The sequence below is a fragment of the Diadema antillarum genome, unplaced genomic scaffold (genome assembly GCF_040938485.1).
Source record: "Diadema antillarum isolate AM-2024a unplaced genomic scaffold, OU_Dant_1.0 seq00001941_RagTag, whole genome shotgun sequence".
NCBI lineage: Eukaryota > Metazoa > Echinodermata > Echinoidea > Diadematoida > Diadematidae > Diadema > Diadema antillarum.
The window spans coordinates 193,240-213,510 of NW_027272601.1; the positions used below are offsets into that span (position 1 = coordinate 193,240).

General features: G+C 38.7%; 1 protein-coding gene across 1 annotated transcript in view; it reads left to right on the forward strand.

Moving 5' to 3' along the window:
* LOC139713283 (beta-1,3-N-acetylglucosaminyltransferase radical fringe-like) overlaps positions 1-20,271 on the forward strand; it is a 110,759-nt gene that overhangs the window by 58,176 nt on the left and 32,312 nt on the right. The window contains exons 2-5 of the mRNA XM_071625027.1: positions 12,461-12,509; positions 14,782-14,824; positions 17,001-17,060; positions 19,816-19,963. Coding sequence (XP_071481128.1) covers positions 12,461-12,509; positions 14,782-14,824; positions 17,001-17,060; positions 19,816-19,963 — 300 coding nt within the window. The remainder of the gene's footprint in view (positions 1-12,460; positions 12,510-14,781; positions 14,825-17,000; positions 17,061-19,815; positions 19,964-20,271) is intronic.

Below are 20,271 nucleotides of genomic sequence, written 5' to 3' on the forward strand. Positions count from 1 at the left end.
TGTACATTGGCTACAAAATGCTACTCCTTCGCCATTTCTAACCCGATTTTGATTCTGTTTGCTTTATGTGATGGCACTAGGTGAGGGCTTCAAAACTTCTACACAGAATTTTGACCTTTGACTTCTTTGACCTTTGACCTTGATTTTTTACCTGTATTGTACATTTTGCTACAAAATGCTACTCCTTCGCCATTTCTTACCCGATTTCGATTCTGTTTGCTTTATGTGATGGCACTAGGTGAGGGCTTCAAAACTTCTACACAGAATTTTGACCTTTGACTTCTTTGACCTTTGACCTTAATTTTTGACCTACATTTTGTTGTACATTTTGCTACAAAATGCTACTCCTTCGCCATTTCTAACCCGATTTCGATTCCGTTTGCTTTATGTGATGGCACTAGGTGAGGGCTTCAAAACCTCTACATAGAATTTTGACCTTTGACTTCTTTGACCTTTGACCTTGATTTTTGACCTATATTGTACATTTTGCTACAAAATGCTACTTCCGGCGGGGACATATATTACGCACCGCGTAATTTCTACTTTTCCTTGTTCTTGATTGAAGTGATATACATTGTACTATTTGAATATTGTTTCATCGGATACTGGCTGTGCCATATTCAAATGGACCAAACAAATTAAAGATGAAATGCTATGGGATTTTTTTCCCACCTATGGAGATATTAAAGGACAAGTTCACTGTCATAAACATAACTATTGAGAAAATGCAACAATATTAGTAGAACACATCAGTGAAAGTTTGAGGAAAATTGGACAATCGATGCAAAAGTTATGAATTTTTTAAATTTTTGTGTTGGAACCGCTGGATGAGGAGACTACTAAAGCTTGTGAGTCATATGCGTACAACAGTATAAAGAAAATGTAAAAGAAAATTCAACATATTTTCACTTTTTTCGCATAATAAAAGAGCACCTGACTTGCCTCTTTCTAAACGCAGGGGGAATAATATTACCCATAACATTTGCCGGTAACGAGTCAGGGGAATGTGTACTTTTTTAAAAAGATGGAATTTTGTGAAATTCTCTTTATATTTTCCTTATATTGTTGTACGCATGTGACATCTAAGTTATTCATACACTGCAGTAGTCTTCTCATCCAGCGGGTCCTGGACAAAAACATCCAAAATTCATAATTTTTGAACGGATTGTCTGATTTTCCTCAAACTTTCAATGATGTGTTCTACTATTATTGTTGCATTCTCTCAATCCTTATGTTTATAAAAGTGAACTTGTCCTATAAGAGTTTTAAGGCTATGTATCTTCTCATCAAGTCTCAAGGCCAAGCAAAGTTGGACATGGGGGCAAGTCAGATGAAGGGTCAAGTCAATTGACAGGGACAGTTGCCCAGGTGCTGGCAACAAAGTGTTTCACCAAATACATCACTCAATTTTGAAGAAGATATGTTCAGAACTCTTCAGCTGCCTATGATTCTGGCAGATTGATTTAGGGTGCATTTATCAACTCTGTTTTTTTGGTAGAAACAGGTTTTCCAAACAGCTTTCAGGGATATTTTTCAAGATGATAAACACAAAGCTGTTTTGATTATGGGGTTCAGAAAGCCTTTTTGAAAACCGCAAATTTGTGCTTTCAGAAACAAGGTTTCAGCCAGAAACGTGTTTCTAGAAGCGAGATAAACGCAAAGCTGTTTTGAAACGACTTTGTACTGCGCACGCTGTATATGACCCCTTCTCCTCGCGCCAAACGGCGCAATGCAGCTATGCAGTGATAATGCCAGTTTTCGTGTTGGCAATGAGTTGATAAACGCAGCTTATTTTGGAAGGCGTTTGTAAAGGGCTTTGGAAACGACTTTTGATAGTGGGTATGGAAAGCCGTTTCAAACTGGGGAGAGATGATAAACGCAGCCTTAGTCTTGTAGTGCCCTGGAAGTGGTGCGTACTTGAACCTGCCGGAGATGATCCCCCGATTTCAGTTTGGCGATATTGTTCATCCATCCTAGGGGCACCTCACCCAGTGGTGGGTGGCTGGGATAGGCAAAACGAAAACACATGAGGTGGGATGTTGAAAGGAAATGTCTTCAGATTTTCCCCTCTTGGGACAGCCGTGCAACATTCTGTCACCTGTTCGCAGTTATAGCCCTACACCGGTGTTAAACGCCAGTCAAAACATAATTACCAGGCTTATTTTAGAGACCAACAAGGCTACCATATGTCTTCGGCTGTGCCTGTGCCTGTAGTAGTCTGTTTGGAAGGTACAGGTGCAAGCTTGTCGCTTCCAGATCATCTATGGATCTTGACATTTCATTAACTTCTCCGAGTCATGGGAAAAAGAAAGAAAGAAAAAGAAAGAGGAAGTATTTTAGGTGAAATGCTGGATTAGGAAGGAGCTCCATGTATTGTGAGAGGGGGAATCTGATTTTGTGAACCAAAAAGTTATCTGCCCTGCCCCACCCTCATCATTCCAACCTCAAACAACAGTCAAACAAACAAACAAACAAATAAATAAATAAACTAATGAAGGCACCAAACAAACAAACCAATAAACAAAACTGAATGCTGTGAAGCAAGATATTTTTGCAGCATGACATTTTTGCGAATTGGAGCAGACGGCCTTTTTCACGGCATGAGATTTTCACTGGCATTCAGTGCTTATAGTGTAGACAAGAACTTTTGCGGGCATTTCAATCTTGCAAACTTTAGCTCTCATGAAATTCGCAAAAATAGAATGCATGCAAACATTGCTTGTTGTACAGGAGATGGAAAGTACACACACAAAATAAAAAAAAAATGGGATGGACAAAATAGAATGAGAGTGAACTAAAGTTTTGTTGCTTTTTTTTTCCCGCAAGAGGATAATGACATAGCAATTCATTTATTGCTTAATTAGAGTGTTCTTTCAATTTTCAGTGTAGACCATTCCCCATCAATGCAAAAACATCAAGTAATTCTGTTAATGGTAAATTGTAAATTGCCTTCCTAATCCCATTACATCCTGTGATGCATATTGTAACAGTAATTTTAATTTCATAAATGAAATGGTGAATACATGACTGGTAATGAAATGGAACTTCTCAGTTTTTACTTCAAGAGCTGGCTAAATTTGGCAAATTAATTTGAAGTCGATAGCTAATTAAATGTGCATTAAGGCTAAAAAGTTTCATGAGGATATCAAGTGGATGACAGTGTTACATTGCTAATTAAATTGATTTTGTCATTAATGTATCCACTTAATCACTTGCTAATGTGACACTTTCCTAAAAATGTAAATTATTGATTAAGGTCGCATGCACTTACTGGTGGGAAAGGCAATTTTTTTTTTACTCAGTCCCATATGTTCCAAGTTATGTAGCTTTTGTTTGTGCTCATCAGCTGTGAATAGCAATCCTCATGATTACCAGTATTATCATTATCATTATCATCCATTTTTGACAAACTACAATTTCGTACTTGCTTTAGTTAGTTGCATCCTTGTATGAGAAGGAGAAAAAGGACAGTGTCTGCTCATGGAGGGATGATCGGACATAATTGCATTTACGAGGAACTTTGCGCTAATTTAGCGAGCTTCTTATATTGCCCAGCTATCCCATGAGTGTCATAAGTGGGAACTCATCAATTTCCACCTTGTGAAAAAAGTCCCTCTCTTTCTCTCTTTCTCACTCTTCTTGAGCCATTTTGTTTTAATTGTATTATGAAGTCCCCCAGGCCAAACAAGGAAGGAAGGGGTTAGGTATGTTGATGCTGTGGCTCAGGTATCTTTACCAGAACTTAAAATATGTTTTGAGAACACACATTTCAGAAAGTTACAACTCTGTAGCTCATCAGAAATGCAAAACAATATTTTTTTTTCTCCTTTTTTTTTTTTCCGGGGGGGGGGGGGGGGGGGGGAGGGGAAATTAGTCTACTGAGCAGAGGACACAAGTACTGAAAAGCAGGCATATCATATGATTTCTTTGTAGCCACAATGAATAATCTGGCTGCGCATACCAGGAAGGATATTCTTGCATTGTGTCAGTACGGCAGCTAATTGTATGGCAGTTTGACTGTCTGAGAGTGTATTACATTGACCCGATTGCAATATTGTTTGTGTTGTTGTTGAAAGCAGTTTTACTAGAATTTTTGTGGAAATATGGGCAAATTGACTTGTAGCACTTAGATCGATGTTAGTAATGTTTTCCAGTTTGAAAATGACAAGATTCTACAGCTTCTTTTCTCCTGTGTTGTTGTGAACACTTTAGCATAGTAAAATCAAGAACTGTCCATTTTGATCATCATAATAAATAGGACCTACCAATAAAGATCAGACCAGCATGATGACTGCAATGTACAACCTGATTACAATGTAAAATGACAGAAAATACAATGTAGGACTGTATACAGGGGAATATGGGCCAGTGAAAAAAAAGGCTTGATATTCACTAAGATCAAGTTTGAAATCGTAAAAATTTGGCAGACTAAAATACCACTGTATGATGGGCAACACAGTATACCTACAGATTCGGTCACAAAATAGTGGATGATTTATGGATTATTATGTCTATATTTCAAGTGAGTTGATTATATGTAATTTAAGTTATAGAATTAATTGAGAGATACGCATTATACTTCCATGAGCAGAAGAAAAAGGCGGGGGAGAACGGCAAGGAATGAAAGAGGAAACATTTCACCGATGTTCTCCACCCGTAGTTTGCTGATTTCAAACTTTTCTCTCTTTCCCCTACGCCCACAACCTTCACCCATACCCCACTAGCCAGTTATTCCCTAAACCATGCCTAATCCCATTTCTGGCAAGTGGTTTTCCAGAGATTTTGCCTCAAATTTTGCTACCCTGGGAGCAGAGGGGGAGGAAGAGGGAGGAGCAAGCCCCTTATTCATCAAATTATGGCCAAAATTCATTAATTGGCCATTTCATTTTACTTTCGGACTATTGCTTCCACATCATGTTTGCTAGCCATTTACTTGGTGGCAGCAGGGGATGGGGGGGGGGGGGGGGGAGTCGGTAAGGCAATCTACCAAAATTTGATTTGCCTGAATGTTGAAATTGGGGGAAAATCAACAGTAAATGGCAGAGAAATGGGGGGAAAGTTCACATCAAGGTAACTTTCTGTGACCATGAAAGATTTTAGGGCTGCCTTCTTCTTGACTTAAAGGTGATATCTCTTCTCTGATTCTATGGCAAATCTGGTTTTAAAAGTTGCATTGTTTGTTTGTTTGTTTGCTTGCTTTTTGTGAGAGTAGAATATGTCTGATTCTGGCTCAAAGTTCCCTTGTGTTCACATAAAAACTAAATGTGACAAGTGACAAGATGTACTCAATATCTTGAGATCCTTTGAATCAAATTTAGGAAAAACATGGTTTTTATTTCTCTCTGTTGACCAAGCGCAAATGAGGATTTCCATGCAGGTGTCATGTGACTGAGCCAGCTTGTTGGGGATATGCAGGGGATAGCACTCTGTTCTGCTGATGACATTCAATCTAGGACTACTTGTCTGATTATTCATTCCAATGTTTGCTGGTCTGTTGTCCCCTTCTGCCCAGTTGCAACAACATTGCTCTTTCTTTTTCTTTCATTAATTTCTTTATGGCATGAATGATTAGGCGAATGAATTAATAGGGACTAAATGAATGAATGATGAATGAATGATGAATGAAAGAACAAATATAGAGGGCTTACACTAGGGAACACATTTGATCACACATACTCTATCAAAAGTTCGTAGTGGAGGATGTGTCTTTTGTTGCAAGGCCTGTACATATATTTAGCTTGACTGACCTCAGAGATTTACAAAATCACCTCATTGTAGAAAAGATCAAACTATATCATTGTCGGAAAGTTTGTGAGGTTCAAGTGAAGGAAGAATCCGCTCAATCCTATCCTTCCTCGGGAAGGACGGACAGAGAGAGAGAGAAGAGGACACAGTATGGCTAGCATTTAGCATTGAACTCTGCACCATCCACAATGGCAGCAGTTTGTGGATGGAGTTCAGGTACAACCGCTGAACTTGCCATGAACTTCCATGGAATGGGTTACTATCCACACTAATCCTCTTCTCTTATGAAGAACAAGTGTGGTGGATTCTTCACCAAACCACTGTATCCCTTCCCCCCCCCCCCCACAAAAAAAATCATTGCCCCCCCCCCTTTTTTTTTTGATCCTATGCTGAATTGGCGGACCAGAAAAAGCTGTGCTGTTCTCTTTTTGTGACCTTTCTGTTTTATAGCTTCTAGGGATCTGCTGTCTTGGCACAGTCTTAGATGGAAGAGTGTTTCAAGAGAAGAAATGGACCTGTTGGATTCAGGCTCCCTGTGACTTTAACAGACATACACACACACACACACACACACACACACACACACACACACACACACATAAAGAGCAACCAAAAAAAAAAAGACAAAAACTAAAACTGTATGCTGCCACCCCCACCGGTCACTGACCTGAATGTTGAACCTGGTTATGGTGCCAAGTTTGGTGCAGTGGGCTGAAATCAACAAGTGTGCATTGTCCATGACTTGAGATTTATAATGGATGAAAAAGAAAAGGAGCATTGCGTACGCGGTAGATGGTTTGTTGTTTTGTTTGTCATCTTCAGGTGATGTCAACAAACTTTGTGTGTTCCCGTTGGGCTCTTTATTGTCCTGGACTCGTGCAGAGGGTTCTTAAATATTTCAAACTAACATTCATGAGCAAAATGTAACCATCTAAAGAATGATATTCAAAATTTTCTGCTGACAGTATCTTGACAAAAACTTGAATGTATAAAATTCATTATGCATACTTGTGTTTTGATGAAGAAACTGGAGAGAAAATTTGCAGGTTTCTGATGAAGGTGGAAATCAAAACTGCTACATTGATTTTTTTTTTTTTTTTTGGGGGGGGGGAATTTGTTCCCTCTTTTTTTACTCTTATAGAGCATGCACTCTGCATACATTGAGAAAGCTTGTGTTGGCATTTCATTCGGGACACTATATCCTTGTAGATCATTGGCAAATGTGTAGGTCCTACTGGTAAACATTGAATATTGCTTCACTTAAAGTTTAAGCAAAGCTTAATCTCTGCTACAAAAGATAAGTTAACAATGTAAGTTAGAATTAGCATGAGTTTTTGCCACCGTGATGCATGTACGTAATCGGCTCGACAGTCTGCTGCGCATAAGTACGGTTGTGATGTGCTGGCAGTGTCTGGGCAAATAACTTTGTGAGTGACTTTGGACAGGAAGTCACATGACAAATATTGTGATTTTTTTTTCGTAATGAGTGCTATCATTGCAAATTGTCACAGCAAAATTCAGGCTCAAAGTCAGGAAGATTGTATTCTAGTCTGTTATTATTTTCTGGCAATGTTTCGGATGGCTCTCGTTTGCACAGTTGCCTGGCAAACTTTCACCCAAATGACAGGATTTTTCTAATGTTGGGATATTTCACCGGCAGTGTGACTTGCTCTTTTGATATCTCAAGAAAGGAAGTTAGCATTAAAGTTAGCAGTTATGTAATACATCCTACATCCACAGGGATTTTCAGTTTCAAAGGTGAATTCAGTTGTTTGGCACCAAATCCGCTGTGACTGGACAGCAAATTTATTGGATTGTCCAGGGGGCCCTTTGTTTACTTTGGTGAGAAATTTGACAGAAGATGCAGTTCTTACACAGGCATTTAATTCATCCTGAGTTTGTGTGTGTGTGTGTGTGTGTGTATGCCTGTTTGTGTACTTTCTGTGTAAGAGGCTCTTTAAAGAAGATTAATTTGATCAGAAATCAAAGTCTGTGTCACAGAGTCTTTTGGTGTGGATATGCGATTGTGTGTTCTTCACTTTTTCTTCCCTGTGTAGCCCTATGATCTTGCACTCTTGATTCCTTGCTAAATGAAATTTCACTTTTGAATTCGTGCCACTTTTCTTGGTGTATATCTTCGTTTATTTTCCATTTGAATGGCATTTTTTTTTTTATTCCACAAGTATTTGTCCTGACCATTTCAACAAAGACAATAACAAAGTTTGAAGCGTATTCTCATGCCTGTATCAAAGCATTACAGTGATGAGACCAGCAAATATTACAAAAATGCAGAGCACATTATACGCCCCAGCCTCAACTATACCCCTTTCCCTTTCATCTTTCTTTACCTGCTGGAGTCCTGCACCTGTTTTCTAAAGGATTTTCACAATAGTTTATCTGATATGTATCTTTTTTTTATCCTGAAAAGTCTGTCATCATGATCGAGACTGCCTCTCCAAAATCATCATATCTTTATCTTCAAACTGTTTACTTTTGTAGAATTGTAGAGGGGGAGAACATATGTCTCCTTTGCTGTTTTATTATTGTCAGATTTTTCTTTTTCGTCTTCAAATCATATTTCTCGGTGTAGCCATCTCGTTTCTTGCAATGCAGCCATCGGAAAACAGCCAAGATGACACGACATGGCTTAAAATCCTGAGTACCACTTCACATGCCTGATAACATTGTGACAATTACAACATCATACACAAAGTTGAAAAGCCTTTAAATGGATGCTTAAATGAGTGCCATCAATTATTTACGTTGTAACGTATGTTATGCAGATAGATTTATGGAAATCGTTCCTAGATTATATCACAGAAAGCAAAGTCAGTGTGTTTGTTTGGGCCACTCCCGTGATGGAGTTCAAACAAGTCTTGGAAACTGCTCTGAAACTGTTTTTCATCAAGAAAGAAATAAAAACTTGGAAGGTATTTGTCCGGGTCAGACTTTTGAAGGACAAATTCACCTTCATAAACATAAGGATTGAAAGAATGCAACAATATTAGTAGAACACATCAGTGAAAGTTTGAGGAAAATTGGACAATCGATGCAAAAGTTATGAATTTTTAAAATTTTTGTGTTGGAACCGCTGGATGAGGAGACTACTACAGCTTGTGAGTCATATGCGTACAACAGTATAAAGAAAATGCAAAGAAAATTCAACGTATTTTCACTTTTTTCGCATAATAAAAGAGCACATGACCTGCCTCTTTCTAAAGGCAGGGGGAATAATATTACCCATAACATTTGTCGGTAACGAGTCAGGGGAATGTGTACTTTTTTCAAAAGATGAAATTTTGTGAAATTCTCTTTATATTTTCCTTATATTGTTGTACGCATGTGACATCTAAGTTTGCGCTAGTCTTCTCATCCAGCGGTTACCTCACAAAAACTTCAAAAATTCATAACTTTTGAACCGATTGTCCGATTTTCCTCAAACTTTCAGTGATGTGTTCTACTAATATTGCTACATTCTCTCAATCCTTATGTTTATGAAGGTGAACTTGTCCTTTAATAACTGTAAGATTCTCTTTACTTCCTTATCTGATATGTTGTCTGCGAATCTCACTTTGTGCATTCGTGAGAAGCGGGGGGGGGGGGGGGGGGGGGAGATAAATAGAAGAATGGTGTTTATGTGAAGGTATGGTGCAGGGAATATTTTTGGCTCTTCTCTTGTATCTGAATAGGGGGAAGAGTTCAAGGTTTGTCGATTATTTCATTCATTCTTTCTTTCTTTCTTTCCTTTCTGGCCAGAAGTGTGATTATTTATCAAAGATATTTTCTTTCCCCCCTCCCTACATCCCCCACCCATTCTTCCCTCTTGTTCGGATCCAACACAGTCAAGATTGTTAACAGAGGAATGTGTAATCGTGCAAATTCTAATTGAGCCGAACTGAAGAGCACTCAACAGGAAGCAAATCATGGAGCTTCAAACAGAGCGAGTGATATGTTTAATCTTCGCACCTTGGTGAAAAAAAAGGAAACAAATGATGGAATGCATAATTATTTCACAGTCTGGTGATTATGAAAAGGCAGTGAAGTCCCCTTTGTGGTAATTCCCTTCCTAAAAAGAGAAAAAAATCTGAATAAATAGGAGAAAAACATGATTTTGGTTGTTTTTCTTCTTTAAGAAAAAAACAAATAATTCAGGCTTTGCCTTTGGAAATAAAATGTAATTAAGATTATTGATCCACTAGCATGTAGTGAAAAGGGGATAATTTCTTTGTCTTTCTGCTATTTTTTTTAATTAACAAATGTTTATGTGTTGTACTTCCTGTTTTAATTAGTTGTGCAGATGTGCTTCAAGATAACAAATTGATTTCACACTTGACTGCTGTGAAGACACAATCAGATTATTGTTTTATAGTTTTCGGAAAGATTTAAAAACAAGATTATATGAGGTACAAGATAAAAGATTACATGACTTCATTCAACTTTATTTCCCCAGGGGCTTCACTCTTTAAAAAAAAAATCAAAGTACAGTCAACCTTGCCTAAGTCAAGAAGACTGAAAAGAAAATTTGATTTATGAGGGGTTAAAAGAGAATTTCAAGAGAACATAAAGAGAAGAGGACTAGAAAAGACCTTTGACTTCTAAGGCGATTATTCAACTTTACTTATGCAAGGTTAACTTCAGCAAGGTGACTGAATAAAACCTTTGATACCAAAGTTAGCCCTTTGTCTACAAATTTGCCTTCAGATGCTACTGATGAGGGTAAATTGTTGTAGATGTACTTCTGTCTGCAGATCATTATGTGCTTCCTTTCAACCTTTTTCTTCCCCTCCAGGACAATAGCAATCAAATTATGGCATGGATATTGACATTTTACTTTTTAAAAATGCAGCGCTGTTGTTGTATATTTATGCAAGGTTTTGTACTGATGTAATGACCCAATAGCTACGTTTACACAATGTTCCTAATCTTAAAGACACAAAGTTTCAAACTTGGATGATTAGCTCATAGTTTAGCCCTATATGTACGTAGATGTACTTGAAAGATAGCAATTGTAAAGATTAGTTGATGATAAGAACCGCACAGATTTCTTATGGTTTATTCTCTATCCATGAGCCATAGGGGGTCCCCACTCATAGTTTTAGCATTGTGTTAATGTGATAATCAACAACTAAAAGATTGGCATGACCTGTCCATAAACACCAATCGCCTTGAGCTTCCGGGTCAACCTCCAGTGCATGTTGTACACTACTGTATAAATTAATTGGGTTTATCGCTTGTGCTGCATGTATGTATTTCTTCCCGTTGTGTGGTGTAATTATTGAGTGGGGCTGTCCTCGACACTTTAATCATAAAGATAAGATTAGGTGTCATATGAATGCACATTGTAGTTAAAAAGCTGCAAGCTAATTGTCAAAGTTTAAAGCTTCAGAGATTACAAATATCATGTGAACCTAACATTTATCTGTTTGATTTGGGTCATGCTTTTAAGTGAGCTCCAGTAGGATTGAAGTATTTTTCCACTCAAGGAAAAAATGAACTTTGCGATATCACAGCAGGGTATCTCCTCTGTTAATATCATCTTTGTATGATGAAAAAACGACAACCAGATTATTTCTTCTTTTTCCAACATGGTCTGATTGATACAGCAGAAAAGAACAGTTAGGGGTTGTTTGTGTTTACTTCTTGGAGGTAAAGAAAGTTGTCAAGAGTTGGGTTTGTGGTCTGCGAGCATGGCAGGATGTTCTAAGTTCATTTTTTCTCCCTCCGGTAATTTCTGATGCCATGGGAAAATTTGGGGGAATGGATGGAAAGGTCAGAATATTTCGTAAATGGTTCAGCAGAGGATTAGGTACCTTGCAATAACTTTCAGAGCAAATCAGACATTTTCAGATGATGTGGAGCCAATTTTCCAGTCCACATTGCAGAAACTGTCCAAAGTTAAACAGCTTCTGTGGCCATCTTAGTTTTATTTGTGTGTTCATTATAAAGTTACAGAGATGGAGATGTCTTCCATCTTCCTTTGGTTATGCTGCCGTGGTGGGTGTTTCATAAAGCTGTTCGTAAAGTTACAAACGACTTACAAGCGACTGGTTATCAGTTCTTGTGCTGAATTATGGAAATTCTGATAAGTATAGCACATCAGAACTGATCACCAGTCGCTCGCAAGTTGTTCGTAACTTTACGAACAGCTTTATGAACCCCCCCCCCCCCCCCCCCGTTTATTTTGTACATACTGATTGGCCTGTTGTGTGGATGGGTTGGAGGGGGCAGTAGGGGGGGGGGGGGGAGCTGCAAGAGGGGAGTAGAACTATTGGCTGAAGTCATAGTAGCTGTAGATGATCTTAATTCATATGCCCCTCTCTGACGGCGCAATTTTCTACTTGGGACTTGTTCCTTTGGTATGTATTGTCTGATTAACTCGCAATGAAACAGCAAACACCTGTAAACCAAAGTTTTAGGGTTTTTGTCTCAAATTCATGACCAAGTTTTGTAAATAGTTTTGGGTGATTATATGTGTTTTACAGATTTACAAAAGTGACTAGCTCTGTCTAATATTTGTCTAATGTAAGATATGAAATAAAAACTCCAGAGTTGCCAATTTGATGGTGAAAAGATGATTATTTCTGCAGGGATATGTCTGAGATTTACTCTCTGGTTTGTTTGATATTAAGAATTCATCCCTAATTTGTGTCATCATTTACAGTGCATGTTTGCAATTTTTTTCATTTAAAATTTGTCTTTCTATTTTTATTTACAGACAAACTTTTTCACTGACGTCGATGACGTAGAGTTTCAGCAGAAAGCAAGTAAGTATCCCTCTTCCCCTGTCTTTGCCAGACAAACTTGATTAATGCTTCCTCCTTGATTTCAATGTGACCCTGAGTTGTGTTATTAATTTCCAAAAGGATATTTTTCATCAAACTTTAATGTTTTTTGTTTCCATGGAAACCTGTCAAAGAATGCACATGCACGACGTGGAATATTTTCTCAATCATTAATCTATAGATACTATATTGCTTAGACCTCTATTTTTCTTTTCAATATATGCATATAAGATACAGAATTATATTTAAATGCCTAATGTTCTTTTACTCATTTACCATTTGTGTTTTCCAAACTCTTTGAATTTCCTTGTATGCCTGAAAATTTATGTCTTTTGCTCATCAACCCCTTTGATGTGTTGCTACTCTTGATGAATTTATGGATGAGGCATAAGAATATGGTCGTTTTCCCCAAATCCTCTGCTTTTTGTATCACTTGGAATTACTAGGTACCTAATTTTTCTCTGTTTTACCGTGTGTTTATGTGTGTGTATGTGTGTGTGTGTGTGGCTGTGCAGAAGTTTAAGAAGAGATTTTTGTCGTGTATTACCTTTAAATTTTTTTCAACTGACTGTTTTTGTTGATTGTAGAATGCGTTCATAACAACGGTCATGACTTTGCCAAGGTTGCACAAAAAATTGTGTTTGCTTACCAGAATGTTTGTTTGCTGCTGTTGTTGTGGAATTCATTATTTGTGTACTTAATGCCTTGGAGCTGTGGGGTCTCTAACTTGAGGAAGAATTCAAAAAGAAAGAAAGAAAAAAGGCAAACAAATGCAAAATGAGTGTCTGCAATGGCTAATTTAGCATTGGCAGTGATTCAAGTTACAGATGAGTGATCAACAATCATCGTTTTGGCAAACAGATGGCTTAATTACCTTGCTGTGCTCTACTTGATCACAAACGTGACTTTGCCGTGAACAGATTTCAGCATACCTGAATTTCATCCGCTAGTAGATTTTTCGCGTAGAGCATTGTCAATGAGAGTGCTTTGCCCCCATAAATTTGTGCAAAGCTCAGAATGTTTTCATAAACTAATGTTGGCATATTGACACATTCCTTTGATGTGCAACATATTTCACATTCATTTCCTGAAGAATCGTAAGGCAGAGCCTGTGGTTCCAACTAAATTGTTTTTCTCACTAGGAAGATGCAACTTACCTGGTATTAGTTTTGCTTTCAAACATTTTTCCACAAAGGGATAATAATATGATTGATAACTCCAGGTCCCTTGCATAGCAGCCTCTGTGGAGTAAGATGAATGGTCGGCGAGATCAAATGGTTCTATTTTGCAGGGACCTTATCTCTGATTTCATTTTGAACCCAGCATGGTTGTTGTTTTTCCTAAATGCTGATAAGATCTGTTTACAAAGGACAAGTTTTGTTTGTAGTATGTTTGTTTGTTTGTCTTTTTCATTGTTGTTACAGTGAGCGAGTGAGAAATTTAGACCCTAAACCCTAAGTTTTTGTCGTTCTGTATACTAGTAGGTGGTGGCAATTCTAAGAGGAAAATCAATTATGAAGCTCATGTCCTTCCCACTCTTGCTCCCCCTCCCCCCCCCCCAAAAAAAACCAAAAAACAACAACAACAACAACAAACAAACAAACAAATGAATTAGATGGGAAAAAATTCTACTTGATATTAGAGTAGTGAACATTTGCCCTTTGATGAGGTTCAGTCAATGCACAAACATAATTCTGGTCTAGAAAATGATTGAAAAACATGCTTTTTGCACTTTTCTGACTTCTTTGTTTTATAACATGACTTTTGTGATATAATGAAACAAAATATCATTTTTTCAGTGAGTATACACACATATGCACAATAATGTGGCACATGTGAACAGTACATATAATGACAATTGGTACATAACTGCTCGACTGAATAATCACAAAAAAAGTAAATCTTTTTGCTCATGTCTATTCCATAAAGGTTTGAATTATTTTCTTGAGTCTCTGGTAATAGGGATAAAATACCATAGGTATTTGGGATGTGACACTTTCAAAGGAATCTAGTTACCACAGCCTTCTGTTAAGCAAATGGTAGTACATATAGCAACTTGTAGACAGTTAAAATGTAACATAGACATTGATTGATTGAAAGTGGCAGGTGTGAAAGAGACTTTGCTAAATTGGCAACACGTGTAACTCTTCAGTTGAGAACAATGCTTGCACTTCATGCATGTTGCCGAATAGAAACTTATCTGCACCTGTTTGTCGCTAATCAAGGTGTTGACACTTTTGTTTCTTACTTTCAGATGGTCACATGATTAATACGCAGTGCCAAGGGACACACTCAAGGTGAGATTGTAGTGATTTGAGTAATAAACCCCCTGTTCAGACTCAAGCCAGTTTATACCAAAAATCGATTAGGAGACGATGTATAAAGAATCATCGTATATCTGACAGACCGATCAGACGCTAATTTCAATCATTCTGGAAAATGTGTAGATGTGCAGTTTACCACTGGGCTATGGTCATGACATCACTGCTAGTGAGAGGAATAGGGTCACCTTTCGTGTGCGCTCACATTTAGTCCTTTCTAGTTATACCATTCTATAGTCGCCATACATTCAGACGCATATGGACATGATGGAATGTTGATTCGTTATCGAGTTCCAGTTCGAAACAATGCTCTGACCGTCATTTAGTTATACGTCGTTTGGTAATAAGCCGTTTTGTTAGCGTTCAGATGTATAAATTCATTGTTGTATAGCTATACTGCTTTAGTATAATTCTTTTTTGCATCTGAACACTTGAGAATTACAATTCAACATGCCGCACTATCTATAATTTTCCAGTCTACCACTGCTACTACTGTATTTCTACAACTCTTTCCCTGGGTTCGGTTTCATGGAGTTGCCACGGTGAATCATTATTTTCTGTCCTACCATCATCCGGTGCATCCGTCTTGATTATGATTTAAAAGAGAATTTAAATCCAATCCTGTAAAAAAACTCATCCACTTGGAGCAAGGATGATGCCTTCAATGACAATAGTTCGGACAATTTTATGAACCTGAAAAGTGAAATGATGTGGACTTCAAGAGGCTACAGCCATCAGAGTGAACACAAGGCATGTCTTCATCAGCATGAAGTTCAAGCTAGTGGGATATTTTGTCTGGGAAAATAGCAATATATTGCGAATTTGCGCCTTCCTCAGCTCGAAACAGCCCGCTTGGGGAAATTAGCCCGAAATTTGACATATGCGTACTTTGCATTATTCTTTAGTTAAAAAAATGAATTTCCCTGTGCAAATCTCCCATATCGCTGTATGTACAATGCACAACAGATGCGGACACTTGTTTAGGTAAAGCAGGTATCAGAAATAACAAGTTCGATATTGACTCACATTCGTGGCATCCATCTCGATCGTGTAGGCCTACACAATACATGTAATGAGCTTTAAGGTCTATTTTCTACCATTCTGTTGGCCCATTAGTGTGCAAATCGTATCAGCATTGACAGTTTACAAGACACCGTATCCATGATAAGTAAACAGGGGCTTTGCCAGAAAGCAAAGTGAAGGGAACAGTTCGTAACATCTGTTGCTTTTACGTGCACCACCAGCCAGTGCTTCCCAGGAATGACTGGTGCAATTGAAAAATTTTCGGACTGATGAAGACGAGACGCACACGAAGTAGTGCGCTAGTTCACGAATTAGCCCAAGATTTGGGGGAAATCTTCCCGATCAAATTGTGCGCTATATGCGTCTTTACTGCACAAATAGCGCGCTATTTTGACATTGGGCTACTTTTGTTACCGCAAAATAGTGCGCTACTTTGAAACTTCTGGCTGATGAAGACACGCCTTTAGGGTCAATTTGTTGAATATATCTGTAATAAGGACTGCAAGTGTATCATTGTTAGGATTTGTTATCATGTCAGATATATTATTGTACCCGTCAGTCTGGGCTGAATGAAATTCTCCCAAATGTCGGTGGCTTCATCTTTTGGAGTACCGACCAATGCCACACAATTTTCGTTATAATATGAGAATGTACTTTTCAGTTGCGGACCTCTCACTACTCCCCCTCTCCCCCTGAAGAAGGACCCTACAACCATATTTCTACTAAATCCACAGGATTATGAAATAACGTTTAAGACTCATTTTTATTCTGTAAATCTGCTTCATCTGACAATAAGACACCATCTTGCCCCCAAAAAGGGATTTTATGTATTTTTTCATATATACATGTATTCAAGGTCAGTGTACAATGCAAAATAGTTTAGTAGAGCATGTCATACTGTGGTCCTTTATATTACACGCTCATTGATTTCTGATGCCTGGAATTTCACCCCGCATTTTGCTCACACAATGTCACTTTTCCTTGGAAGTAGACTTTGTCGTATTGTTTGCTATGTTACCGGTGTACTTAATGAAGTGAAACTGAGCAAAGGTCAGTAACTTAATTACGTCAGCACCTGTACTCTTGCTGTTATACTTTATTCCCATCTCTCTCTTTGTTCTCTCTGCAGATTAGCGCTGTGCTGTAAGACATCATTCATGCTGGATATGTTTTACAAGACCGATAAAAGGTACGGAACGTCGAATGTGTGTGGCACGTGTTTGAAGCAAGTCATGACCACACTCGTATGCAAATTTTTAATATTTTCAATCTGTTACTCAGAACTGTAAGACAACTATGGCCTGTATGCAGGACCATGCTAGTTGCTACTCAGGATTTTTCAAACTGGAAGCATCGCTAGATAATGCTCCCGTAGGATGTCTTTTTTTTTTCTCAAGGGGGGGGTCCCAAACTTGTGCACGTATGCCACCTTGCTAAACTCCCACTGAGATAGGGTGATAAGTCTCGTCAGGGAAAAGTGGATCCCGACTGATTTTCCCAAAGTACCTTGCCGGGTAATTGTCTTCCCCTAACCGGTGACCCTTGACCCCTGACCAGTTGGACTGTTGCGAGAGAGGGGTTAATGGGAAGAAGGAATCTCTGTGTGGGTCGTACTTAGAGAGAGCGTGATGGGGAGGTACCTGGTCTTATGGTGTGTGGACTTTCCTGGGAAAGTTCAGTTGGCAGTGATGAAGGAGCAATCTTGCAAAAATCTTCGATATTATTGAGAAGATGTAAGCATACCAAACATATGCTGATCCTTGTCATTCTGTATTAAGATATGTTGCCTATATTCATGGGCCATCAGTAAAAGTTTCATGTATGAGGTCGCATTATTTTTTATCAAAGGAGAAGTCCGGACGATTTTGAAAAAAATTAACCAAAATCTACATAAATAAAGGACCATAATGACTAAGTTTCATTGAAAAAGACCCTCCCAACTCGCCACAATTGATTTTTTAGCATCACTAATTTTGAATCGTAACCGTTCGATTTCTGTACGCCGGCGAGAAAGATCACGTGACAGCGTGACGTTTCATCCTCACATTGCTTTTTGCTTGGAGCGTCAGCTGGCTCGGGGGAGCCCTGCTTGAGCAACGGTGATACGGGCCAAGCAAGCGGTAGGAGCGTACCGCTCAACAGTCTCTGACCACACAGCGGATGCACGCGGCATGATCTATTGCTTCATTAAAAAAATGCCGATATGTCAAGTGTTAGGGTGTTGTCAATACTTCAACTTTACTAGTAAGTCTTCAAATTGAAGAAATATTTCGATTTTAAATTGATATCTATCCACGATACTACCTTTACATGATCCTGAATGCTACAACACGCAGCCCGATTATTATTGTGTATTGGGCTGCTGGTCGTAGTTACCGGCGCGGCGCGGCGGCGGTACCAAGCTGGCGCTGGCGTTTCTTCCTCGGTTCAAGTTACATGTATACTGTCGTATTTTATCACCGTCAGACACACTTTTCAACAGTTTCGGACAACAAAAGAGGCAATAATTCTGACATTGACAGACTGATTTCAGATTGTTCACACTCAGAAGTCGAAAAAACGATCGCGGATTGTGATAGCACTTGGCAGCAGCAGACGTAAATGTATGCCTGCACAGCCCGACAACAGCTAATGCATTGTAAGTGATGGGGTGGACACTAATAAGTACGGCAGTATTATAATACATACATATTTCAATTTAAACGAAAATGTTATAGCGTTGCAACTATTTTACATTAATCTTTGAAGATTTTATATAGATATATAACGAAGATTATTTGAATAAAGGAATACAGCGTTTGGCAACAGCACTCCTAAATCGGTGTACGGTCTCCTGCAGTAGCGCCGACAAGGCACACATGCAGATACCGCCCGCAGTCAGCAGTGCAATGGGAGATCGATGCGTAGCTGGGCTTCGCTCGCGGTGCTCTCAGCTGAGGAAACTGCGCCCGATACGTCACGCGCAATGCATCCTGGGACAGATAGTACGAAGGGCAGCTCGCGACGGATTCGAACATGAAGAATTACCTTATTTTAAAAAAAAAATCATAGTAAATGTATCTGATGGTCTTTTCTCGTCGGGAAAAGGGTAATAGGTTCATGAAATATTGTTCTTTACACACGAAACGGCTGATAATCGTCCGGACTTCCCCTTTAAAGTCAACCAATTTGAACGAGAAAATTATGATGGGATCAGCTTTGACGATTTCTTCTCAAGCAAGTAGCAAGCTTCATATGCAGCAAGCCTTATATCATTCGTTCGTGGATGGGTGTAGCCATTTTGTAGTTTTATTCAAAAGCCACTCTCAGAACATCAGCCATATCTCAGGAAAGCCTCTGAAAACTAAAATTGACAAGTATCCTAATTTTTTTTTTTGAGATCTGTATTTACTTGGTCATGAGAGACATGTGTTATTGTTACTGTTAGTTTATATTCCATAAACTCTGGATCATATGAGTTTCATTTTGACTGCAGTAATACAATTTATTGTCCGAGATAGATTGGCAGTGACATCAAGTTGTTGTAGAGACAATTAACTTCATTTTGATTTTGCTGGATAGATGTATCAATGCTATTCATATAAAACTATGCATTCACCGTGAAATGCTATACTACTCAGACATTGCTTTAGCACATTACTTATCGGTATAGACCATGATCTGATAGTAATTCAGTCAAACCTATCTATAGGCCACCCAAGGGAGTAAAAAATGAGGCTGTTGTAGGCAGGTGGCTGCTGTGGAGAGTTGGCTGCTGTCATGAAGCTACTTGGTTTGTAGCTTCATGCTGCTGTAGACAGGTTCTTTAACTTGCTTTTTCTCTTGGGGGGAATTGTTTTCAGTGGTTGTATACAGCAGGTGGCCACTATAGACAGGTGGTCACTATGGCAGGTTTGACTGTACCACTCAAACTCATACTATCTGTTTCTCCGTCCCCCTCACAGGTGGTTCTGTAACGTTGATGACGATAACTACCTTAACGTCCCGGAGCTGCTGAAGCTGCTGAGACAGTACGATCACACCCAGGACCATTACCTGGGGCGGGCCAGCCTCAGCCATCCCATAGAGGCTATAGATAGATATTCCAATCAGGTGGGTTTTACCGTTCTCGCATGCAGTATCTTGAAATGGACCTACAGTGTGACTAAAAGTTGGTCCTGATACATGATTGTGCCATTTTACAGGTTTTGCAATAATTGGAAGTTGCAGTAATAACAGTAATACCATGGCAGGCACACGTACTAATCAGCTGTGAGCATTTTAGTCATGATGATGGTGAACTGCAATTGTCGCATAACATGCTGCAATAACAAACATTCAGACAAAGCAAGCCTCCATTACTTTTCCCATATGGTAAGTCAGTAACAACCGCCATTCCTGCTTTGGAGACTTTTGTCGAG